Source organism: Anopheles bellator, chromosome 1, assembly GCF_943735745.2.
Source record: "Anopheles bellator chromosome 1, idAnoBellAS_SP24_06.2, whole genome shotgun sequence".
Classification (NCBI taxonomy): domain Eukaryota; kingdom Metazoa; phylum Arthropoda; class Insecta; order Diptera; family Culicidae; genus Anopheles; species Anopheles bellator.
The window spans coordinates 33198110-33224904 of record NC_071285.1 but is presented as its reverse complement, the minus strand read 5'-3'; the positions used below and the strand labels follow the sequence as shown (position 1 = coordinate 33224904).

General features: G+C 41.8%; 2 protein-coding genes and 1 long non-coding RNA gene across 3 annotated transcripts in view; 2 read left to right on the top strand and 1 right to left on the bottom strand.

Moving 5' to 3' along the window:
• The first annotated feature begins 395 nt into the window (after window positions 1-395).
• On the top strand, window positions 396-1025 carry LOC131205500 (uncharacterized). The gene is made up of 3 exons (XR_009156749.1): window positions 396-425; window positions 488-558; window positions 662-1025. It is a non-coding gene; the product is annotated as an uncharacterized LOC131205500 (long non-coding RNA).
• A 164-nt stretch (window positions 1026-1189) lies between these two features.
• On the bottom strand, window positions 1190-24887 carry LOC131205580 (transcriptional coactivator yorkie). The gene is made up of 8 exons (XM_058197733.1): window positions 24776-24887; window positions 21346-22486; window positions 9168-9322; window positions 6227-6427; window positions 5503-5603; window positions 5280-5430; window positions 5138-5202; window positions 1190-4780 (listed from the first exon to the last, which is right to left on the bottom strand). The coding sequence occupies exons 2-8, from the start codon at window positions 22179-22181 to the stop codon at window positions 4676-4678; spliced, it is 1614 nt and encodes a 537-aa protein (XP_058053716.1). The 5' UTR covers window positions 22182-22486; window positions 24776-24887; the 3' UTR covers window positions 1190-4675.
• LOC131215455 (uncharacterized) overlaps window positions 24883-26795 on the top strand; it is a 5879-nt gene continuing 3966 nt past the window's right edge. The window contains exon 1 of the mRNA XM_058209844.1: window positions 24883-25092. Coding sequence (XP_058065827.1) covers window positions 24883-25092 — 210 coding nt within the window. The remainder of the gene's footprint in view (window positions 25093-26795) is intronic.

Below are 26795 nucleotides of genomic sequence, written 5' to 3'. Positions count from 1 at the left end.
CGTTCTCGCGTCGTAAAGGCCTCTTTTTTGACAGCTAAGCTTTCGAGGCATCATCGCTCACTGGGCACACAGATATCAAGATGCTTAGATGAACGGTTAGCCAAGCCAAGATAACAACTTTTCCGAGATTATATTTTTTCTTTCCGAGATTTTTCTTCCGCAAACTGTCAAAAATGTAACTGTTAATATAGCTCTATTATAGCAAAAGACCAGTAATTTTTTTTATTTATATATTTATTCTTTTATTTTCAAAATACACAATTATTTAGTTACCCAGCGACGAACGCACAATCGCCGGGTTTACAATATTATTGCTACAATCCGAGGGACATCATAAGGCTCCCGATGAATGACAAATCTGGAACAAAAAGGAACAAAGGAACAAATCTGCCAGCGGAACAAATCTGCCAGGCTGTGTGTGTTGTGTCGGTATTCGAAACTAAAAACTAAACTTTTAACTTTTAACTAAACTAAACTTTTCTACTAGACATTGAAAAAATGCTGGATGTCTTGGACTTGGAATGCAATGAGGAAGATGAGCGCAGCTGCAAGGGAATGGTTGGTGATCCAAGAAATAAAGAACACTATGCAAAATCTTTCACGAGTATTGTTAGTAATGGTTGTCTCATCATTCTAACATTGTGATCTTACCCTTTTGTAGACACCAGACCGCCAATTAAACGCGGAACGGACTCTTTGAATGGGGGAAAAACGGAACCAACATCCGCCAGTGGACGAAAAATCGTAGTTGAAGGAAAACGTCGTGAAGCGGTATTTTCTAGTCGCATCGAATAAGTCCACACTGGCGGTACCAAACTGAGCATTGGGAATTTGGCCGAAAAACGCGAATTCATCGAGCTGAGTGTACTGACGGAGCGCAAACCGCTTCTGCCACCACCATCGAACTCATCCATTTCGTCGGATTCGAAACTATCGTCCAGGTTTCGATGTCATGAGTCCGCAAACTGAATGCGCACGAACGAACCATTATTTTAAATAAATAATAAAATTATATACCCGGCAACACCCAAGACCATTAGGACGAATGATGTACATCATCCAGTAAAATTCCCTGCACCAAATTGTACAGATTCGGCAGATCGGGAATTGTATTTTTAAATTTATTTTGAAAGTTTTTTTGTCATTTTTATACACTGTATAGAAAATTGCACAAGAAAAATGTGGTTGGTTAATTTTTCTTTTTATTCAACATTTTCCGTTATTTTACTCTACTTCTCTCCATCTTTTTCTGTTTTTTGTTCCGATTTTCAGTATGATGTTATGTTCTTTTCGGAAGATACATCATAATCGCAATCCGCCCTCCTGGGTTTTGTATGTAAACTGAGCTAAGCCAAGGAGCAGCCCCTTTGTGCAAGCCAATTTCAAGTTAATAAACCTTCTTGCCTATGCTAACGTTTTGTGATATACATTGCTATCGTTACTCAGCTTGTCAGTTACGTTACGTTCTATTTACCAGCAACGTAGGTGGAATCTTTCGATTCTAACATGATGTCCCTTTATAAACACGAAGATGTGTACATATAAAAGTAAGGCGCTCAATATCGGTGGCATTTGTTTTCAGTTGAGAATTAAATCTGTTTGCCTTTTTTGTAAACATCATTTAAAAGGTTTGTTTCATTACATTGGTTCGCTTGTGTTCTTCTTTCTCTTAAGAGTCTACTTTGGGGCAAAAGTAATTCTATTCTTTCGTGCTGAGGGGCTATCCGGACAACGCTAGGCTCTCTACTTTGATGAAACGCATGCCGAGTTCTGAACAAACATTCTCATTCTCAACATGGCAAATCATTCAACATAGAGAAATAGGTGTCCCAGTGCAGAAAGATTCTACTTCCGACGATAAACGAAGCGGAATAAAACTATTACCGCACTATTGACATTGTATGTTGATTGCTAAAGTGTGGTTAATCAGGTGATAGTTTTGTGTGGAATAAAACTATGAGTTACCTTGTGTGCGCTCATCGTTGCAGAACATATTTTTTAACAAATATTGCTTGATGAGTACTTCTAAAAGCTATGAATCGGTCAACCAATTATATTGATTCCATTTAAAACTATTGCATTTGCGTACTGAGGTGTTACTTTTTTCAATATTGCTCGTTGCCAAATTTCATAATCGTTATATTTCTTCCCGTTATTTTTCCTTTCGGTTAACAATTTTTTTAGCCTTGTTTTGTTGCTGCCTGTTTCATATTTTATGTTACGTTTACGTTACGTTAGCGATTTGAATTGCTTCATTCTATGCAATTTGGACGGCAATCACGTTACTTCGTGGTGGTTTGAGTTTCCGGGACTGGTTGCGATGGCTTGGCTGATTCATGATACTGTTGAAATAAAATATTTCCTTTGCCTGTGTAAATAGTGTCTATAAAATTAACTATGAATTTATGATGATCTACCCTTTTCTTACTGCAACCACCATATTTTAGAAGTTATGAGGAAAAGACAGGCTCTGCTGTTGCGTTGTACGGCGGATGCATAACAATCGGTCATCGGACTTTTAGAATCAAGGATGACTGGAAAAAAATATTGCCAATTTTTTAGTTTAAACTGTTAATTCTTCTAGGTATTAAATCAACAGTTACGAAATTTCGACTTTCATTGCTTAACTGTGCAATAAATAAAAATACTGAACGAAAGTAGAATTAATCCTCTAAAGACTTCCGAAACGCCTTTTATGATTGTAGGCATATGACACCTCCTGCGTTCCAACCAAAGCTCGTTAAGTAGTTTCAAATATTTATTGAGCACTTTTTCTTTTTTTTTTCGAAATCGTTTTCTCAACGGAGGCACATATTTTTGACGTTTTAAAGAACAACAAATGTATGCGAAGCAACACATTTCCTGATGTGCAACGTATGTTACTGCATCTAAAAAAGTAGCTAAAATATTGTTCTCTAAGACTATTTAAAAAATGGTAAGGACCTCCTCGTTAATTGAATAGGTGGTTGCTTTAATGGAAATAACACATACATGTTTAGATCTCAGTTGTGTAAAATATTTAATTAGCGTCTAATAAAATTGGATACGAAAATTGCTAGGTTTCTCGTTTGCATTTTTTTTTCTTTTAAGAATAAAATATATTTTAAACTACCTATACGAACTCATTTGTTGGAAACAGAAAAAATAGAAAATCGTTGTCCATCTATGGTTGTCTGTGCACGGCCGCATTTCTTTTCCCAACTCGTGACGAAAGATTGGTTCCACAGATTGATTGTGAGAAAACAGTAATAATACTTCAAACCCCGCCTTTCGAACTGAAGAACACTTCAGTTCGCTTTTCTGTTCACAGCTGATAGAACTATTGTTATTGAAAGATCAGCCTGTGGAACGCAATGGTCATTGGGGGTTCATTGTGTAATTCTTGTTTCTTCATTGAATTGTTGTGGCCTAGTGAGGGCGCAGCGAAGCTCATGCTATTCTCATGCTAATGTTCTAAATAATTAAAAGCCATTCTTCGTCGCACAAGTCTGGTTCTCGGAAAAGCGCCTATTACTTTCGTTTCGGATGTACTACTTCCGAATGCGACGCGATGTTCCACGCCGTGACAGGGATTGAAGGATACTATTATTGAACAGAATAATATAGTACTCACATACTTTTCAACCAAATTGTATGTAATATCATAGATTTAGCGTCTAGTTCTTAATAACATCAAAATGAAGAAAGCAAGGGGCTGAGTGCATGAGTGCATCTTCCTAAGAAACATGCCCTTTGTTCTGCTGGTTATACTGTGAATTGAACTTATATTTTCCTCTTCTCGTTTCAATATGATGCTTTTAGTAGGACCTAAAAGAACGTAAAATAACGTATGGAAAAGGGATTATACGACTATGCAAATTGGATTCTTTCTATATTTTACTATCTATTTTTTTCCCCACTGTTTCATTCGATCTTTCATAACGTACATATCTCTTCCTTTCGTTCTTTACCATCTCACTCGCATTCGGCATATTCTACTCAAATCAACGGCAACAAGCAACGCATTGGTTTAGCTTGGTTTTTAATTTTTTTGAGCAATAAGCTGCACATGTTTCTGCATAAATTGCATTGCGATATGCACAACTGACACACTGGCATAAATACGTGTGGGGTAACACACAATGGCGGCTAGCAACTTTACTGCGCTGTTGTATGCCGTGGCCCATAAGCAACGATCATTCTTCAATCACCATTTATAATTACTTCATTAAGGCACTTGAGTTTATTATATTTTCGTTTGCGTTTTCAAACGAATTCGAGTCTTACTTTTTCGTTTGTGTTTTGTAATGGTATTCTATCTTCCTCCTAGCTTTCAATTACGCTTCCGTTTATGTTTACTTACGTTGGACAATGGGGTCAAAAGTATAAAATCGTTACAGTAGTAAATCGTACCTAATCTTATTACTAGAACGGTCGTTTATACATAAATTAATCATAACATTAATAATAACTGAAAAAGAAACGCCTGACACGAACACGAAAATGGTCAAAATTGCAAGTTAAAAGGAAGAGGCTTGCGACCGATACCAATTAACAAACAAAATATGCCGGGTTCTAAGCCTACTTCTCCTGCAGTGAACGCAGTCAAACGAGTTAGATTATTGTGAGTGAAAAGGATAGATTATGTGGATGTATCTACTTGATACCGTTGATACCCATACACGGACGGAAACGGTTAAATGATGTCGTACAACGTATTTTCTGGTTTACTGCTCGTAGGATCTATCAGACTCAGGTTGGTGACAGCATCGATTTTTTCCAGCAACAAAGGATCGTCCAGCTGAATCCATAAAAAGCAAATTAATTTACTAATTAAGAACAATTATTTTAACATATAAAATCACAGTAAAAAATTTTTAGACCTAATATAGTGTTTCGCAGAAAACAATCGAGTACCTCTAATACCAAGTGTTTAACAACCAAAGTTTACAACCAAAGTTTTACTAACCAACTATTTTATATTTTTTTCGATATTTTTGCAAAAGCACTAATACTGTGAACGTTCCATGCTTATATTTAATGCAAACATCGTGATCATCACGCAAATCCAACATTGACGACAACAAGGATATACTATGTTGCTTTTAATGTAAACCTTGTTTTATTTAACATAATGAAATGAAAAACGATTTGTTACCATAAATTCGTCTGGTGTTTCCAAGTTGTCTCCAAATGCTATGGTGTCCATCGTGTTGTCTGTCACTGTTGAGACAAAAAGTGTAACGCAGAGTTACGAAGGAACTATATTTCAACAAAATTGTACAAAAAGAGACCCTTACTACTCAAACCATCCATGCTGTCGTCTATACTGGAGAGAAAGTCGGGTGTGTGAGGCATTGACTGCGTCATTGAAGACTCGCTAAGACCACTATCCCCAGACTCCTGACGGGTGTGATCGGCAATACCGGACAGGAACGGGTCGTCTCCCATCTGAGGAGAATACATTGTCGAAAAGCATGATCTAATGTGCAATTGGCAAGTTTTTTTCTATTGCATTCTTACATGTGATTTGATCTCTTGTTGCCGCTTCCTGAGCCGTTCACGTTCCAGTTGGAGATTATATAGTCTGACGGTTTGTTCCTGTACGGCCCAATCTTGGTTTGCTGTTGACAATTCATCGATATGGAATGCGTAAAGAAAAATGTAATGAAGATACGGTGAGCATTTAATGAAAACAGTTGTTCTAGTCCTCTCGTCTACGATGCTACCAATAATGACAAGCCAACCATTAAAATTCGAACATTCAACTTTGGCTGGCTCTTCACCTAATACTTCAACTGAACGAAAGAAGAGAGCTATATTATCAACTTAATCTACCTATTACAGAATAAAAAGGCCAGAATACAGATGCTTAGTAGTATGTTTCTACTAATCGATTCGTTAATAGTGCAACAAAACGACCTAACACATCAATGTTAGTGGTTAGTAGCGTAAGTGGTTTAAAAACCTATGCTGACTGTCACTCACTCACTGTTTATCTTACAATATTCTATTTATTTAAGTGGACAATGCTGCTCGACTGGAGGTTGACTACAAATTCTATAATCGAACGTACTGTACGGTTCTGCATAAACAAGTTATAGCCTTAAAAACTAGGTTTTAACATTCAAAACAAAGTCAGGCTAAACAGTGTGCATGAAACCCATTCTTTGGTTTAGAGAAGCGAAAACGTAACTCCTAAGAACAGAATGACAAATAAACAAGTTAAAGGAAACGTGACACGTACACAATCGGGGATCCCTCCAGGTGGTTGATCGCGTAACGTGATTCATATAGTACCGTTCGCCTTTCTCTGTGATTCCTTCCTCCCATCCTTCCGGCAGTGGGCCCAGATCAACATTGCTGCCGCCGGTTAGCATCGAAGCCGGTGGGACGTTCGACGGCGGGAGGCTTTCATTTGCCATTTGAATTGTATCTGGAAATACCACTGAGAGAGAGAAACAATAGAAAGGTAGAGAGATAGGATCCCACTTTCTTCTCGAGCTCACTATGGTACGCTAGCCAAGTTTCAGATCCGCCAAATGCCTGGTATTCTCTTACACTTGGGTATTGAATTGACATTTTTAGAGAGAAAATTCCGGACTAACCAATATTGTTTTGATTTCATGTTCTGTTAAAGTCCCGTAGAAATTATGATCAAGTACATCTTGTGCACATTTGCAAAACATGCCTGTACATACACCGGATCAAAAGATTTGGCACGTCATTATCACATGTCAGTAATATCAACACTTCACGAACAGCATAAAGCCGATGTTTGCAGCTGGAAATATTGATTAGTAGCTATAGAAAAGTGTAAGCAGTGATGCCACCCTTCACCATCCAGCGCACAATTTCCAGCAAACACTGCATTCAATGACGCTACCATCCAAATATGTCAAAGCTTCTTCCCGTTGATTGTTATAATCAGTACGTTGTTCTAGTTGACCATTAATTTAGCCAGTTACTTACTTTGCTTTTAAGATATTTAATTATCGGAAATGTTGGTCAATTTTCAATCGAACAATCGAGTTTCTTTTATTCGTTCGTTCGTCATAAACAGTGAACATGTTGATTAAAATAAACGATTTACGTTTTGATTTAAAAATGCCGGGTCGGTAAGTTTGAAATAAGAGACTACATGGCCGCTGAGTGATGATCATTCCCAATAAAAAAGGTGTAGTTTACTGGTGAATAACCTACCATACTTTGGGGAACGATTATATGATTTCTTTAAATAGTGTGGCTTATTTGCTTAAAGCTCCTCTCATATACTCTTATTCATGCCCGGAGACCATTATCTACACTGATGTCTATAAAAGTCGAGAGGTTCTTCTGCAATCTCTGTTTGCGGAGGGTACGTTTCGTTTGACGCAGCTCCGGTACCGCACATTGCTGACACATTTCCGGCCTGGTGCATACAGACGAGAGCGAGAGTGGATAAAGAGGCAGTTTTTTTGTCAGTTATCGGTGTATGTATACCCAATCGATTAACCAGTGCTCCAGTTGACACTATTGTTGCGTCTTATCGGTATTGTGTCCACAGATATTTCTCTCTCGTAGTGGAGGTGCCTTGTGAGCGAATGGGTCTACAAAGAACCGCCCGGCCAGCGTTCAGGGATACAAGCAGAACGAGCGGTTTCCAAGCATTGCAAGCAGGGATCCAAAATTAGAAACAGCCAGAAGAGAGCAACAGACTGGATTTTATCGCAGAACAAGACAAGAACAAGTACAAGAACACGCCGTATTACTTCGGTCGAACCTGACTGGGTTTATTTTCAATTGGAGATTTGAAAGAAAAAGATTTCAACTTTAAATCCCGTCGCCTAGTTGCTGGACAACTTAGTGTAGGATCCAACGAAAGTGTTGGCCATCTATTGCTTCTGGCAATATGACAGTTCTTGTTTCTATAAGTTTTCTTATTATACGAGCATTGATTTTCATGCATGCATCTAACCATATTCAACTGTCGCTAGTGGCCGACACACCTTTCGTTGCCCACACTCATAAGTACTGCGTACTGCCGATATGGTGATTTATGGCCATGTGCGGATGTACGGGGCACTAGTCGGCTTCTACACGTCTCACTCTCACGATCTCTTCCGTAGTGCATGGTCTGCGTAATTGGAACTCCCTTCCAATGGAAGAAAGTTTTATGAATGAAATACATCGTTGACGATTGATGACGCTTTCATTGATGGATGTCGCGAGTGGGCACTTTGAGAGTTGTGCGACTGGAACTCAGGGAGTGACTCTACAGTTCCACTACACCTTCACCTTAGGGGTTGTGCAGGATCGGATCGTGGTGGTGTGGATTTATCCACTGTGAAGTGTTTGTTTTATCATCTTTGCAGTTTTATCACCTTGACAGATTTTGAGCGGTGAGCTGACACCCGACTTTCTCTTTATTTTCACCGACAAAAAGATCGTTAGCGCATTTGTTAATACATGAGAAGGAAACGCGAAACGTTAAGCCATTCGAACAATACATAAATCGGCTGCTTCTGTAGGAAGAAATGACGAAAAAACTAATACTTTTTATATGTGATCTAGTAACCTATCAAAACTCAGATGCGTGTTGCACTGTATAGTAGTGTAGTAACAGCCAACTCTATAACATTTACCTGACTTGTGCTGTTGGACACGAAAAAGACCGTGTTATTCAGGGTAGTTGCTTTTACCGATAGTGGTGGTGATTATTTCGTGTGTTAAATATCAACACACGTTCGCTTTTGTTGAAAACAAATGGGTACTCTTTGACACGGTTATCTCTTCGATAACCGTATCGTTGAGTACCGTCCATTGAAATAATAAAAGCGTCATTACTTTCGGTGATTAAGTGATGTTTGGAGAATTGTTACTTTGTACACGTTTTATGCTTAATTTTATTATGTAGGCAACCTGTTGATTAGTCTTATTTTACCATAACGAACCATTTTTCTTTCCTTGTTTGGCCAAGACGTGATGTTTTGTTAGTCACAAGCCGTTTTCCTTGTGTAAGAGCCGGAACCAAAAGATTTCAGGATAGAATTTTATGTGAAAATATCGACACTCATCAACTCATCATTAAAGCGTTACTTCCGGCTATACAGTATAATCTGTTTATTGCATAGCAGCGTGGCTATGTGCCAAGCGGGACCTTCGTAGCCACACACAGTACGATTGTCGGTGTGACCAGCAGTACTTACCATTGTTTGTTGGTGTCGGGGATGAGATGGTGGGACTGAGCAACGTCTGCGAGCCGGTGTTAAAGAGTGTTTCCACGCTGGACTGCTGCTGGAAAAGACTCTCTTGCATGGCGGTTATGCGTGGATCCTCCCACGTGGTGGTTCTGGTGTTGTGGCTGAGAAATGAAAAGCTTTGATTAGATCCAAAAACTCATTCGGTTCAGGTTCGTTCCGTTTCCTTGGCTACAGACTGTTTGTAAACAAATGTTCCATACCCGACCTACTGAGAGATGACGACAATATGTGTGACTCGGCTCTTGTGAAAAATGAGAATTAATGAGAGAAATATAGACTGATGCTATGACATTTACTATAGCACTGCGTTGTCAAGGTCCAAGGATGATACTTGGGGGTTTCCCGAAACGAAGCTACCGAGCAGATGGATGAAAAAACGCTTCGTGGCACCGGAACGTTAAATGCATCTTGTTGCGGCTTAAGCAGATGATTTGGTTCTGTTTTTAAAAATATCGTGTGAAGCGAGAAACTTGCGAGCACTTTAATAGGCCAGAATAAGGTTAGTAAATCTGGTAGCACTTGGCAATGAAGGAAAGAAGGATACATTGTCGTTTATTTACAATAACAATCAGCCTGAATATTGGAACCAGTAAAAAAACACATTGGAGTATACTATCAATCATATGACAGCAGTGTGGTTTTACATTCCGTTCCAAAAAATCTTTTCAACTTCCATTTTGCATGAAAGTTTTGCATTTTAAGCATTTGTCTTTGCTTCGTTTACCTCAAAAAATGTTTCCATGCGACATTGTAAAACTTGCTGAGCTGCCTAAAGCACTTGTTTGGCACTTTCATATCAGCTGGAGAGGGTTGCGTGTTAGTGTAGCCGTCCGTCGAAAAATCTGTGTTATAACGATCGTTTGTACGGTGGCTGGGCTTGACGGACCTAGTGAACATCCGTATTCATGTTTCTGCTTGATTCGCACAGTTCGTCACACCGTTGATGTTGATGTCCTACGTTCAGAAAAATGGCGAAAACAGTCGATTTATTTTTAGTGGACAGCGTCGAGCGTCGCGGCAAAAGAAAACAACATTCGAGCCTTGCCCACCCACTTCGGCTTTCGACAGACACAGTCAAAACCGCGAATGGCGGACGTAGTCCGTTGTCCGTTTTCACAGTACTCCTTTTTCTCTCGGTTTGTATAGCCCGGCTCGTGATACAATTTCATATGTTTCACGATCCCAATCAAGAAAACTCACCAAATGAGCAATTCAGTTTGGTTGAACCTTCAACGCCGCGGCAGGTTATTGTGGGTGCTGCTTTCGGTCGGCTTTCGGTGAGTTCGAGAGGCGGGTTCGAAGCGAAAATAAAATGTCGAGCATCCGCGGCGAAGGCAAAGCTGAGACATAAATAGTAATTTGTTTATTTCTCTGCTTGTTTGTTATTACTTCAGCAAAGACCTTCGGCAACGGGACTTAAACTTCGGTTTCGTTTACATTTGTTTTTGGAATTTTGTTTCAAATTAATGAAATGTTGCGGATTTGGTGGAAGATTTGTTTCTTGCTCATGTGCCAAGAACTATTTTGCTACACACGTTAAAAATTATTATGTTTTAACAAAACTACCAATCAATCAAGGGGCGTAGTGGTCCGCAGCAATTCTTTCAATTTAAAGAAGATAGAATATCTTATTGTTGTGGAGTAGCGTTCCCTGTGCTCTGCTTTCTTGGCAGCCGACAATGCACGTATTACCAGCGAATCATGACGTCAGCGTCCGTACAGTTTGTTGTCGCGTTGGAGCGTTTGTTCAAGTGGATAGGGTGGCTGCAACAACTGCAGCTTAGATAAACAACTCCTTCGACAAGGCGCTTCCTGTGATGTGAAGTAAAAATGTTGTTCCATCGATGGCGAGGTATCGCGCCCAACGTGACTGGTGCGTGAAGTTGCCAAGGAACGTCACAGTGCCAGCTAATCGAAGGCACGCTCGCTGTATCACGACTCATACGTGCTTTTCGCCGAATGGCGTCAGTTAGTTCAAGGTGGTCCTAATTTGATAACAATGCGTTCGGGATCAGGTGGTTCTCCCACGGAACGGTGATGATCAATCGGTAAGCGTCGTCTAAGGCGTGCCGATTACTAGTGAAAGAATACGAGAAAACGACGGCATGGCTCGTTAATTCGGCAGTACTCCCGTTAACATATTAGATACCCGTGTTGCTGATCGTGGGCTTTGTAATGTAATGTTGATCAGCGCAAATCAGGAGTGCAAATTGAAATGTTTTGCTTTTCGTCGTAAAAGTAAAGCATAAAACAGAGAAGTATGTTTCACTATTGTTTCACGAAAAAGAATGGCAGCTACCGTCATTCTCGTTCCTTACGTATCGTTCATTGTTCCTGTAGCCAGATTTGGCACCTAGTTCAATTGACATATTTTTATATTGTTGATGTATTTTTATGAACAAATCACAAACACATTCCCTAGAGCAAACAGTACAAAGATGCAAATTAAAACATTTACGAGGCGTTTATTGTTTCTGTTTTTTATCCTAAGTATGAAAAATATTCGACCGCTGACAAAGGGATCCGTTTTTCCCATTCTCCCCGACAAATTAATCGAAAAAAAATTTGTTGATGTTGATGTGAGATGTTAAAAGATTTTGATTACGAAGTACTACTGTCCTTATCTACAATATTAATTTAATCCCATGATTGAAGTGAGCCGCCGGCAATCAAAGGCTTTATATTATTGGGCAGTCCAGTGGAACGTCTGAACTACAGTCACTAAACACATCGACCAACGCGATTGTTAGGGCACGTTAGCTCTTTCGCTAACATTTGCTAAAGCACCGAAGCCACACGAGACGATTTCTCCTATTCTCATAAGATATGGATTCGTTATTCGTGATAACGACGCAATAGACACCGCAGGCACTATCTGGTCCTGGTCGAAGACGGTGGCGTTGGTTACGATGCTATACACCATAATTCAATTAGCGGTAGTAGTATAAACGGTATCAAATGGCTCATTACTGATGCGATTAACCGAATCTTGATCACGCAAATCTATCACAAACTGTGCATAAGAGCAGCCGCTCCTGACGTGCAAAGCCAGCACCCGAACTGGGTTAATTGGCGTGTCGGGAACTAAAATGGTTTTAATTATTGACTGGCTGGAGGCTTGCATCCAACCCGACCAATGGTAAGGTGGTGGTTTGGCATGGACATAAATCTTGATCTATTTGCAAACCCATTTTTTAGCAATTGGCTAGAGTCTGAAGATACTCTTAGTCGTGAAAAAAAATCTTCGAGCGGCGCACTGGTGCTCAACCTTCATTCGCAAAATTACCGCTTCGTTTCTCTCCTTCTCTACTACTTATCTTCAACACAACGTAAGACCTTCTTCCATTTTAATTGCTTTTCCGCTTCACCGCGACTGACGATAAAAGTGTGATAAAATAAAAAATGTGATGTCATAGTTTCAGGGCAGCACAAGAGTAGCTAGTTAGTGTTTGATTGAATTGACCTAATGCAAGATCTTCTTCGTATTTCTTTTGGTGTTGTCGTCCGTTTTAAAATTTAAACATGATTAATTCGATGCGATGCAATACAAATGCAAAAATCTCAATGCATAGGTAGTATCAGTTGTATATCGTATCATTACTCATTGTTTGTTTTTTAATTCAACTACTTACATTTCCTATTTTTCATATTTCATTTTATGATCATTATTTGTTTCATTCACCCGTATCTGTTTCTCGCGAAGAGAGAAAATAGGGGAAAAGAGTGTCTTTCTTCTATTTTGTCTTTTCTAGTTTTCGATCAAATTTGTTCAAGTGTTGCAAACCCTCTAAGAATGAAAACCTTTTTAACGAACGCTGAATCGTGACTGTTGTGTAGTGAATACATGGGGTCTGAAAAATTCAACATTGGCCTACGCACTTTCCTGTCCCACAAAACGTTCATTCAATTTTCTGACTTTCCGCCGACGAGCCGACACCCGAGAATAGAACGTGCGTGGGCCGGGAAAGTTGTTGACGGACGAAAATTTTAACGTTGGCAAACAGCCCGGTTTCCCGAACGGGCAGCTTGGCTGCGTAGTTTAGTTCATAAAGTTGGCTGTTTTCGATTTTCACATTTTCTTGTTTTTCCACACAATCAGCACTGCACGGCTGCTGGTCGAATAAACAACCAAATCCCTAAATAACCGACATGTGTCAGTTTTCCACAAATCATACGCGAAAGTGTGTGCGACTCCCTACCATGTACTGTACGTTGGCCACAGCCAACGAAAATGTAGATAAGACAAGCCAAATTTTGGGCAAATCCAAAGAAGAAAACCGCGTATATTACACACATAAACACACCCAAGCTCAGCAGCCCACCATTTCTTGGCGATGTTTAACAAGCGCCGCTTCCACAACCGGTGGAAGCAATCCACGTATCGTTTCTTAGAGTGTGCAAAAGAGAGAGAGAGAGAGAGAGAGAGAGAGAGAGAGAAAGAGAGAGGGAGGAAGAGAGAGATAGAGAAAGAGAGGGAGGGAAGAGAGAGAGATCTTATGTTTCTTTGGGGCATTTTTGCACTCTGTTTTTCGTCCATGGTTATGATGCAGTAACACGGGAGCAGCTTTGGCTCGGTTTTAGATTTTCTCAACGAAACTCCAAAAATAGCCGCACGCCACGGTGGTGCGTGGTGCGCAGTCCCGCAAAGGCGCCACACAAACGCAAGGCAAGCGATCGCGGCAATATTCTGCCTCTGTAGGCGGCAGTGCTGATGTTGGTCTCTGCTAGAAGGTTGCAGCATTACTGTGCCGCTACACGATGCGAAACGAAACGTTTTTGGCATTTCAGATAAATGCCAAACTTTTGCGCTTCTGTCAAAACGTTTATGTGTCGACCGACCGCAAATCCAACCGCAAACACTGTTAGCCAACGCTTTATTTACAAACAGAGGATAATTTAAGTTCTTATTTGATGCTATAGCACCAAAATCGAAAAAAACAGAAAACAATATTCAGAAATCAATTAATTTCTCTTCTATTTCTATTTTCTCCGACCAAAAACACGAACGTAAACACGTTTGACATTTTTTATATTATTAATATTATTTTTTATAAATATATAATATAATATTTTTGCTGCCACACGAAGCATAAACGGTTTGGCATTACAAATTAATTTTACGCTAGTTTTCACGCCTCATGCAGCCCTCCAGAAACAGAAAAGGGTTGTCTGGATGCGTGTAGCGCAATGTTTAGAGTCACGTTTGGAACGATCCTTCTTTTTCAAAGAAGGATTTTTTTTTCATCCTTCTTGTTGTTGAGCCGAATGTTAGACGATTACAGCTCAAAGTCTCTATAATCCAAAAGAATAAAAATCCTTCTTGTCGGAGGCTCCTCTTCGGAAGGTTTTCTCTATTGTTCTTTTATACCGTATTTCTTCTTCCATCACGATGCGCTCTTCCTTGCTCCCAACCGATATTCCTGAAAATTCTCAATCTGAAAGAGAATCAAGGCACGGACGTACATGTCCAGACGCAAACTGCACAGTCGAAAAATCCAGACGCAAATTGAGTAGATCCAGATCAACGCAGAACACGTCATAACTTAGGCGTCGCAAAACGAAACCGAAGAGAAAGAAATCTACACCCCTAATCTAATCTACAATCTACACCCCGAGCCGGCCCTTGTTGGACTATAAACGTGGGAATACTTTCAGGAACTAACTCTCGCCAAGGGAAGTAGTGGGTAAGCATAGATCAGGTATAGAAAACAGTAATCTACCCTCAGGTTTTAGTACTGCTGTGCTGGACCGTCACCACTTTATTTGTTTTGGTTTGATTTGGTTCGTTAAGAACTATCGCAACCTGAACTTCTGATATTTTCCTTCAATGTGTGATTGAATGTCTAGCATATGCTATAAAACGCTTATATCTTTGTACAAGCGTTTACAAATCCACAATCCCCATTACCAGTAACTTTGGTTCCCGGTGGCAGACGGCAATCAAGTTCGATGGTTGGCATTCGTCTGCCGCAAGCCCATTAGACCGTCTCGTTCTATTATTGGAGTGTCCGTGATCTCCATACAGTTCACCGGTACCCTTGCTGGGTACAAGCCTAATTTTTGCGATCTCGAAATGCACAAACACTTGTGAAGGCTCCCGGGTCAAATGAAGTGTTTTGTTTAGCTATGCTACTGAGTCCAACGTTTAATCTGTGACGTTCATTTATCAGTTCTAAAACCGAGTACCTGCTCTTGCTTTCGTCTCGTCAAATTTGATTACTTGTGCTATTCGTGTTAAGTTATACCTATAAGCTGTCAAGCAGGCTACGCGACCCGTTGACACCGTGAGTGAAATAAATAAATTAATTAATTTACCAATCAATAAGTATCATATCTCCAATATAAATGCACGTGCTGCAATGTAGAATCATATAGATTGCATAAATCAGGCAAGGCCTCGAAACTCGTACTCACAGAGTCGTTGTGGGACACGTCAGTTAACGCCAGTTGAGTAACAAATCGTAAATAGTAAAATGAAACACAACCGGAGTCGACCAGCAATAGACTTTTGCTGGCGCCATCGGTACCATTGTTAACATCATCATCATCATCGTCATCGTTATTGGTCGGTCGGAAGTTCGCCAAGAAATTATGGCGACAAAAGTGCCCCGTTTCTAATGGCCGTCCATGCGTTTGCGGTGGATCTGCGTTTGCGGAGATCGGTGGAGGGTTTGCGGTGGACTAATGGATCTGATGCTCTAAACCTATCATAGAAGCCTCCGTAAGGGGATTATTCCAAAAGCAGTCTGACATACCTTTTACCATGCAAAATTGTAACAATAAAAACAGATAGTGGCGCTGCAGCGTGGCGTTGTTATAAGCTTGATTTTATAGATGCAGCGGTAAGTTGGCAAAAGGAAAAATAAACTTCCTTCCTAGACTAATGACAAAAAAAGCCGCGTTGAAGACAGTCAAAGCAATAGACAGATATTGCGCGACGGTACGCGCAATATACCATACGTTGTTCGGCTGGCGGCGCTACGACGATAGTTAACCATGCCAGTTTGACTAATGAACCCTCCTCGAGGCGATAAGATGTTGGGAAGCTCTTGGGAAAGATGTCACACGGTGGCGCGATCGTGGCCACCACCGTTCGCGTGTCAGAAATAGAAATCTAATTTTCCGAAAAACCATCGCGCGCATCCGCCACGCCGTTCGTAAGTCAGGCGATTGCGTTCAAACGAGGAACGGCAAAAGCGGGCGCGCCAAAAAATTTCACATAGCATAGTTCCCGTAAAAAGGATCCTTCGGAGGATTGTTGTAGTCCACCGGAAAGCATCGTTTTTCACGTTGGGAGCGGGAAATGCGTGCAATGGGAAAACGTTCAATATGGCCACAATCAATCCTTGAAATTGCGGTCTTTTCTTACCAGCAAACTTGTTGCTTTCGGTAGTCTGCTTTAGTGCATTGGAGGCGTACAGTGATTGCGAAGTTGGCTCACCAGTAGAAAAAAAACAACAATTGTATGTCAACATATGTCAACTACAACAAATTGTATGTCAACCATACAATTCGAGATCTCTCGTGGCTCGATCGAGACCCGTTCGAGTCGTATGCAAAAAATGCTTTACTCCGCTCAAAGGTCTGTGTGATTGAGATGGCCGTTCATATTTCAAGAGCGACCAAATTCCGTTGCCAAACCACGTTCAACAACACTCTTGGTAATCTTTGGGCGGTGGGTGAAAACAGGATCCATAGCAGGTACCAAAGGTATCGTCTCGACCGTCGGTCTTAACTTAACTGATACTGTTTTCGGACGCTGATACGGATGGTTGCTCTTGTCATGAAAGTAACCATAAATCGCAACCATGCGAACGAGGCACTGGCGTGCAATTGGGTGCTGGGACGAGCATCCTGGTGTTCGTCGACCATTTCCGTCGACCATTTGCGACGATCCTTTGGCGATTCGAAGGCGATCCTTCGAAGGAAGTGTCACCGACTACTGCTACTGTTTCAAAATTAAGTACTCCATACTCCATTTTTTGATCAAATTTGTGAGTGATACGACAACACAAGAAATGTTTACGGATGCTCTCAAAAGCTTATGCCAGCAGGTCTCCACTCCGAACCATTTGGTAAACTATTATTCCATTTACGCCTAGTGTAATAGTTTCGTTTTGTTTGGAACAAACTGACGAAAAAAACGCTTTGATCTTCTTTAGTGTAATATTTGGTAGTTTTTGTCTTTTCGGGCTCACAATAAACCTCAACCAAACCATCATCAACTTTCAACTTAAATCAACCTTGTATTAAAATTAACTTCAAGGAACCTAAAATTTAAATCCAAAGCATGTAAAATGTTACAATAAACAGTTTGCAGTTATTTGAAATGTTGGTATTTGTACCGTAAATATTGTACAGATCGAGTTAGCGAAACAAACGTGACACCAGATGACATGCGCGCCTTCATAAAAAGGAAAAATATGGCGACGTTCGTTTGGAGATATGTTAGACTTTGTGTGGTAGGACCAGACAAGTACTCGTACTCGAAGTTGTGACTTTTTCGTATTCGTACGTTCGGTACGGTAAATCCCCCAAGACTCATTATCCGTTTCGCCTGTTTCGAGTTGTACGATTACTGAAGAGTACGAGTTGAAAGTGAAGTTACTATAATGAAGGTGATGAAATCCAATAATAAACAGTGTAATAGTAGGTACCATTATCTTTGTGGTTCACGGCTGGACCTAGCAGTATTGGTTTAGATCGAAGTACTTTTAGCCAGCCATCGATGGAGGGCTTGTGATTTAATTTTACAGACCCACTACAGCACTCTCTACTGCTGCAAGTTGTGTCAGCAGCATGCAATGTGGGTTGTAGTGTACGTCGTGTTCACTGGTGTTGATCGAAACTGGTGCTGACCATAACTCTGCCGATTCTCCATTTGGTACCTCCAAGACAGAGATATTCTTGCAAGATTGACGATAGCAAAGGTAGCGTTTCGGACGGTTTATCGGTTGCCCACTGCGTCGCGTCGTTCGCCACACATCTGTGGCACTCTCGGCGTTCAACTACAACGGTTGTGGGAGTTGGTTTTTGATCAGCTCGGACACCCATTACAGATGTTGCTGCAAGCTTTTGGAAGAGGTGAGAGACTGACCAGAGAAGCCTATGATATGCCTGTCACTTGTAACAGAAAAGACAAATATGACCAACACCGGCATCGGTTACTTACTATATCTGTCATGTTGCGGACAACGTGACGCTGAAGAGGAGGTGGCGGAATTACCAATCATAGCGACATAAAAGGGCTTATTTGATTCCTTCGAGGTAGTAAGAGAACACCAAAACTAAAAAACAAAATCATGAAAGGAGCACCTGAATCGGAACCTCTAATTGCAGTCTCAAATCATTTGCCCAGCACAAGGCATCACAATTAGGAATTGTGCATAATCGTACCTCATCATCAAAATCATTCATAAAACACTCAGCTAAAATGTACAACAATAAAAAACGAAATAAGAACATGTATCACATTTTAATTGTATGATACCTTCTTTGCAGCAGTTTCTCACTTTGATTCATGTAAAACGCAGATACGAGGCTCAGTGTGATCGTAGCGCGCTCAAGCAAATCGTTATTCTTGCTTGATCACTCCGTCAAGGGCCATTGTTGCGCGTTGGACACGTGTTGGCAATCCGAAGGAGTTTCTTTCTTCCTCTCGTTTATCATCATAAAGAACTTTTACATGTGCTCTCTCTCTCGTTGCTGACTCATTAGCATTAGCAAAGGAATGTGAATGGCTAGAAATACTATTGCACTTCCTATGTATTTTATCACTACATTTCTGTACATTTCAGGAACAAACTAAGCCGCGGTCTTCAATCATAGGCTAATGAAGAAGTTATTTTGAAGACAACGACCATCACTTAAACAGCACAACTTCTCTTCAGATAGTCATTGATTGCGCAGATTGGCAGTTCTATCGTATTGGGAACATAATGGGATTGGAAACATATGCTTGCCTCTTTAAAGTACTTTCCAGGAACCGTGGAGTACAACACACACTTAACAGAAGAGGACGACTAAAATAAAAAAGCTGTTCCTTTTCAAAGATGGCATACTCTAGACAACGTAAAAACTAACGGTTTCGGTCGAAGGTGCAGCCGGGCGCCAAAGCAGGCGGCAAAGAAATTCTGCTGATCTCTGCAGACGTTTCGACAACATTTAGTGCTGTCCCTAGCGCTGCAAAGAAGATGTGCGCGCGCCGAGAATGTATCGTCGGCCGGCGAAAGACGAGTGAAAGAATTTAAATTTAAATTTATTTTATATTTAAGCCGGAAAGTCCTCAGAGCCGACCTCTAAAATAGCACCGTCCGACGTTTGAAATTTGTTTTGTTTCAACAGTATTTCGATGTTTGTTTTTATTGCTTCCGTTCCGACGCTTTCTCCGGCGTGATCATTTGGTTGAGTCCTAATGTTGTTTCCATATGAGAACGACGTGTTCTAGACTGTTCTTCTGTTGCTTTTTGGTAAGTGCGAGCGTCTTGAGAGACTCATGCTATAGTATAGTGCAGTATAGAAAGTCGCTCGAAGCAAAAAAATGGAAACGAGAGAGAAGCTGTAAACTGTTCATACATAAACGAAGGCGACTTAATATCGATCGCTTCTGATGTTACTGTGAAGTATTAAAATAAAATGCGTCACTGATCAATGGTGTCACGAAGAACTTCACCTGTAGAACTTGCCCACCTGTGCCCTGACCTGTTGTAGTAAAAATAATGACGTTGCTTTCTTCGATTAAGAATTGTTGGGAAGTTTTGCGGACGAATTTGTTCTTCTTGGCTGGGGGGTTTGGTACACAACTGACTCGTCAGCGCACGTTCTTTATAACGGCATCAAGCACTGTGCCTCGTTAGTAGTTTCTTTACGTTAAAGGTCCTCGAGGCAACTCTAGAATCGCTACTTTCTCTTCACTCGGGATAGATAGAGAAAGTGCCGATTGTCATTGAACATAGACGAGCTACCTAAAAGCCAAGCCTAAATTATTAACGTTCTCACAAACTGTACCGAAGAGGAGGTTCTGCTTTCCTGCTTGCTTGGACAGTTTAATTATTTTTGATATGTAAACAACAACATACGTTTACGGAACAACTGGACAAACCCATGTGAAGGGGGGAAACACTCCTAAGGAACAAAACTCGGAAGTTACTCGGAAGTTACTCGGAACGAAAAAGTCGGCTCTGCTAGCCAAATTCATTCTATTCGTTCCGTGTTTTTCATTAGTTTTCATTATTATTGTAACTTAAAAAGGAAGCATAAGAAAGCCTGTTTTGGTGCAAGTCACCAGAACAAGGGCCAAAATATGGGTTTCCCATGTTGGTGGGGAGCGTGCCGGAGGAATGTGTTTAGAAATGGAGAGGCAGAGTCCAACGATGCCTATTTTTCCCGATGCCAGCGAAAAACAAACAAAGTAAAAAGCTGAACTTTGTTTTCAATTAACGAATGATTTGTACTATTACACATTGTTCGATTTTTTCGATTTTATTCCCTTCCATTTTCATTAGATATCACAGGGTAAGTAAATTGTTTATGTTGATATTGTTGATATGTTGATGATGAAAAAGTTTTCATTTTTATGGTTTATCATAAGTGTAAAGCTACTTTACCCATGGACTAGCAACATGGAACTTTATAGTTACAATGTATCTTCTTCACTTCAAAATAAACAGCGCATGACAGGGCGTGGGACGCCGAGAGGTTCGCAATAGCACCAAAGACACTTCAGGTTTACTTTGTTTTCCTCTTAAGCCAATGTACTTATTGTTGATGTTCAATTGTTGTAATCGGCACTTGCAGATCTATATTAAACAGTTGATAGCTGTAAATGATAAAATCATTTATGCCAACCATACACTGAAGCCCGCCATCGGTTTATTTCCCGCCATAATGCTCTACGACAAGCTCAATGTAGTTGAACACATGAAGTTACAATAGCCAAATCACGAAACATTAAACCAGATTAGGAAACAATCTTTATGTTTTCAAATCAATTATATCGTTTTGGGGTTTTGTAAGCCGCAAAACCTGCAGTAGAGGAAACTGATGCAATCGCATCGATACTGCATCACGGCCACCAAAATTTTGATTCTCTCTGTAGCTCATAACACTTGCAAGGAACACTTACTTGATATAGTAGATCCGCCCATCCTGCGTTTTCGCTTGTTCCCAGCCGGGGGGAAGCTCTCCGAAGGTGACATGTAAGTTCGACACGTCGTAAGAACGACCGCGACTGTGCAGATGCTGAATGGCCGCTTTCGACAAGGCGGCTTGCTGCAGCACGGCGGCACCCAAGCTACTAGCATCGTTGGCACTGGAAGCAACCGCATTCTGCTGAGAGGTGCTCTGTACCACCTTTGCATTTACTGCCGAGGACCCGCTTCCAGAACCACCAGCACTTGGGCCTCCACCGGCGACTCCAATACTGCCACCACCACCTCCGGTTGCAGCAGCAGCAGCAGCCGCGGCCGCCGCCGCCGCAACGGCTCCACCACCCAGGCCAACCAGACCAACCGGGATTTTTCCGAGCGATGCTGGACTGCTGTGCGCTCTGCTGTGGTGAATCGGAAGTCCATTCGGGCCAGTCGCCATGCCTCCAACGCCACCGAGTATGGTCGTGCCGGAGCCGAACGCCGAATCAGCCGAGTTTTCGCGCGAATGCGAGACCGACGGGGACTTCGAGCCGGAAGACGGTGGCAGGAAGAAGGACTCCGGAAGATTCCGCATACGGTACGGGATTTGCAGTGGCAGCTTATTGCTTAATGTCTTGTCGAACAGTTCGTTAAGCTTATCGTTCGAATCTTTGTCGACGAGAATGATCAGGTTCTTCTTCTTCGTGGCGCTCACCGTATCATTATCCTCGCTGGCGGCTGATGCACCAACGGCTACTGCCGCAGCTGCCGCCGCGGCCGCCGCCGCCGCCGCATTCCCCCCGACTCCAGCTGTGTTGCCGTTAAACGCCATCTTGGTTTTTTCACTATCTTCCTCCCTCGGTACCTTATTTCTTCCTTTCTTCACCTAGGGACGGTACGCCGTTTGTTCTCTGCGACGTGATCACTGAACAACGATCGGTTTTGCCTTTGCGTGTCTGTCACCTTTGCACTGCGGCACTTTTGTGTCTATCGCTCACTTGCTCGCTCATTGGCCCCTAGCGGTCCTGGGAGAGCTTCCGCGGGTTGGTTTGCTGGCTAAGGAACGACGTCTCGTTCCTGCCGTTCTTGGTACTTGTAGCCTCAAATTCAAATTCTGTATCACGAAAACTGTGCACACTTATGGGGAAATAACAGTTGGTGAAGAGTCGTTCTGGTTTTAGTTTTACTGACGTCAGTATGGAACTCGACACTACTAGCACCAGCAAAAACTACTAGCTCGACGGCACCGTTCGGCCGTGATACTAATTTTCCAAAGCGCCTTCGCCTTTCGTTCGCTTTCTAAGATGCTCTTTGCGATCGTTGATTACTTTATTATTAGCCACAACACGTTTCGACATAATTTACATACAGCCACCACACCAACAACATTACTGGTTGATATTCATAGTAAGCTTGATATATTGTAATTGGCAAAAATATAGGAGAAAATGTACCAATTATCGACGGACACTGCTCATGAATGTTTCGGCTGTTTGGGTCACCCTACGTTTAGAGGTTATTAATTATGACGTTTATGATTTCACTTTAGTTAATCCGAATTTTGAGCAAGGGATGTCAAAGGAAATTGGTAATCATTCACCCGATGGCTCTACTCATGTACAATATACCACTTTCCGTGTTGTGTTAGTACCGGGCTATGTTACTGTGCGGCGCACTTGATTTAACGTTTGCTCCACGCATGCAGGACAGCATACACCGAGATGCTTGGTTAATGGGATAGACTGATCTCTGTCGAATAAGTTATTGTAGGTGGAGTCTGCAAGTTTCACTGCCACGGACCTATGCGAATTTCTCCTAAATAGCACTGCCGCAGCCAAACGAAGCGAAAACCTATTAACTCTTTCAAACCCGATATTGCGCACTTTTCAGGCGAGAGGTTGCTGCGCGCTCCCCATAAGTGAGTTTTGGCTACCGCCAAATTTTCAGCAAATATTGAATGGTGTTGACATTTTGAAAAAAGGGCGCAAAAAGGAGCAAATAGAGGGATGAAAAGCGATCAACCGGTTGATCGTAGCACAAAAACGCTCTCGATCACACCGTAGTCCACACAAACCTGATCTGCACTCTGGGGAGAAGTCTGGGACCATATTCACTACTACCATCGTAACCGATTTGGCATCGCACTCACACCAGCGGACACTAAAAAGGGTTTACTATTATTATTCAGCTACTATTTCTGGTACGCACACCACCTTCGTTAATGAGCGAGAACACATCGGTCTTAGAAAACGGCTACAAGAGAGATAAAATAGACTGGGCAGCATGGGCCAGAAGAGGAGAGAAGCTGAAGGAGATGGTGAACTGTTATGAAAGTTGAAGAGAGAATGAAAGGGCTGCAGTCAACGCATCAGCGAGAGCGAACCTCAGCAGAGAGTCACGCACCATGAGGCAGATGGGGTGGTGGGTGTAAGTCATTTTCTGCGGAGAACGCCGCGAGTGACCAGCGTGCGAGTGTGTGTGTTAAGAGTAGTAGAAATAAAGGCGAGTCTCATTTATGATCAACACTACAATATTAGTATTAGCAGCTCCATGCTCCATCCTTAATGCCGCCCCGAAGGGTGCACCACCAAGCACAGCGATTCGAGTCAACTCGAAACAGGTCTGTGGTATGGGCAAAGCATGGTATGCGACGTAGCGTTTGAAGGGAGGAGAGCGGAGGGCGGATCGTTGGGTGGTTGTTTGGCGGGTTGCTCCAGGCATTGGTTTGCGTACAAAAACCCTGGGTGGCCTGGGCGCGACCAACCAAATACTATTGTTATCTCCGTTCCTCAGCAGGACGAAAAGTGAGCCACAAGGAAGGAAACGACATTTTTGAACGCACATGAACTGCTCACATTGAACTAAATCACCACATAGTGTGTCTATTGCTTCTGCGGAAGCCTTCTCACGCCAACTGTTGACACTATAACCGTTCGATATAACGTGATCAGCACAAAATCTGAACCTTTGCTTCATGCACAAGAAAAGTGCAAAGGAGATGTTCGACCGACCGATCATACGAAATGCACTTTACTGCACAACTTCAAAAGAGTTGTCGATGACGTGCGCATGATTAAGCGATCGTTTCATTGTACTCTGCACCGTCATCTTCAATGCTGGCTCTTTGATTCGTTTATCTGAAGCATCGCTTCGTGTGGCCAGTGGACCGTCGCTTTAGACGCACACACGTACACACGCACACAACATACATCTCGCACGCTTTTTATTCTGTTCTACTTTTTCTTGCTCTCGGCTTCTCTGCCCTCTATTAGTCAGTTTTCTTCCACACCGTTTCTTCGTCACTCTTGTTCTTGGATTGAGGATGCATTCTTTCTGTTCTGGAGTTTGTTTTTGCGAACTGTGATTTCTTCTTTTACAACTCTATTGGCTTAATGACGATGAACGAAGAATGACACGCTTACTCACGCAATTGCAGCACTATAAACCGGATTGGACGTAGCCTGCTGAGAAATTATTGCACGACCACGAAATACAGTAGGCCTCGCCTCACCAACCAGGAACAGCCTACCGACATGAACTCTTCGAAGCGACTGATCACCACCACTTTAACGCGATCAGAGCTCCGAAAGCGGCACTCACGACACCAGCCAGTATGCCAGTATGCGCAACGGATACAGTGGCCAGTGCGTATAGAGATCTTTCGGACGAGCTGCGTATTTTGGCTTTACCTCCAGCTCGCGAGCTCACCTTTCTACGGCGTGTTTGCTAACTGTAGCGATTCTGTTAGTCATTTTTTCATTCTGTGTGACTTTATCTTTTCCTCGACAGTGCCCCACGCACACATTTACTCGCGGCGACAGACCATTTGCTCTCTGTCCTATCCTATGAGAGTGAGGTAGCTTAGCGTTTTTTCACTCTTTCGTACACCCGCTTTGCTGATTGTTTCGTCTTACGGACAGAGATTCGCTGACGCCTTCTAATGTGTGTTTCGTTAGCTCTTTTCTCCTTTTACGTTCTTCACTTGCGTATTGCTTCGGATTGTTGACGTGGTGTTGTGTTTTGCAGGGATTTCGGGTTGGATTAGTTGTGTTTACTGCCCCTCGGAACGCACTTGACGCAAAGTTGTTATTTCATAACAATGAATTAAAAACTGCACCCATGCGTACCACACTATAGGGGCAGTGGTCAGATTAAGCGCTTGGGAAAAATTGTGCATAAGTTAAGCAACTACTCTAGTTATTAGACAAATTCAAAGGTTTCCACAAAATCACTCGTAATGCACCAATTGTAACTAAATTTAAATTATCGGAGTACGTCCAAACCAGAGACACATACTATATTGCGAGCGATCAACGAATTGGACACAACTTGCTGCGCCCCTAATTGTACTACCCATACGGCTTACGTGGTTGAGAGTCGTCACGGGACTGCGGGACCGGGGCGCTTTCACGTTTTCATGTAGCACAGCGTTGACAGTGAAACCAGCCACGGGGCAGCACAATCGGAACAGGCCCTCTACGGTATGGCTTCGTACACTTGCAACGACTGAACCAATACAAAACCTCTTGGTAAGATCTTCGAATAGCAATTGAAAAATGAATAATGGTTAGGCAGAGACATAAGATGGTGAGAAAAGGTGTTGTTTCAGTTAATGGAATTGGTGAGTCTTTCAAATAGATGTTGTAAGGCCAAACTAGGATGTCTGAGGCATAAATGTATATTCTATTTTGGTATGTTTTTAATCAAATATTATACTTTGATGTTGCGCTTCTCACTCCCTCATGGCTTTTAAATGCCCCTGAATCGAACAGACAAGAACATTGCTAGCGCTAATCGTGAACGCAGGTCAGCACGCAGGCTTGCGTCGTCACTATTGACACTCAGCCGAGGCGTGAGTGCTGACTGCACTCGATCGGTGAGAGTCCAATTGGAGTCCAATTTAGAATTACAACTCGCACCCACGATTATAGAAATTCACCGAAGAAACTGAAATTGAAATTATTTAAATTAAATTATTTAATTTCAACTTGAAATCGACTAAGAAATATATGCATATTTAAAATACATCATATCCATAAAACACGTCCAAAGGTATACTCTCGCAGGAGATGATCCAGAATGAGAGCAATCCTACAAAAAATACAAATCTTGCTGACTTTAGATTCAATGCGTCGTTGTTTACATTTTGTATTTGCTGCGAAACATTATATGCAGTAGGCGCGAAGAGATGGCGGGTCAGCATAATTCGTTCGTTTAGCTGTTTAGGGTTTGTTGGTCACTTATTGTTCATCCTGGAGGATGTTCAGTGTCATTTGTAAGTACAGACTACATGCTGTGTCGGCTTGTACCGTGTCCCGTATGATTCCCCGCAATATCAACGAATAACCAAACAGCACCCGTTTTATCTTAGTTTGCGCAGGAAACAAGTCTGAGTGTGAGTGTGAATCTGAGTGATCATTCCACGGTTTGTGTGGGTTGTGTCGTT

Bases quoted from the DNA above. Each gene is read 5' to 3' on its own strand.
- LOC131205580 (XM_058197733.1), bottom strand. From the start codon at position 22,181: ATGGCGTTTAACGGCAACACAGCTGGAGTCGGGGGGAATGCGGCGGCG. The intron at 9,323-21,345 runs GTAAGTGTTCCT...TTCATTTCTCAG, and splicing joins GGGCGGATCTACTATATCAA to CCACAACACCAGAACCACCA. The intron at 5,604-6,226 runs GTACGTGTCACG...AATTGTCAACAG, and splicing joins CTGGAGGGATCCCCGATTGT to CAAACCAAGATTGGGCCGTA.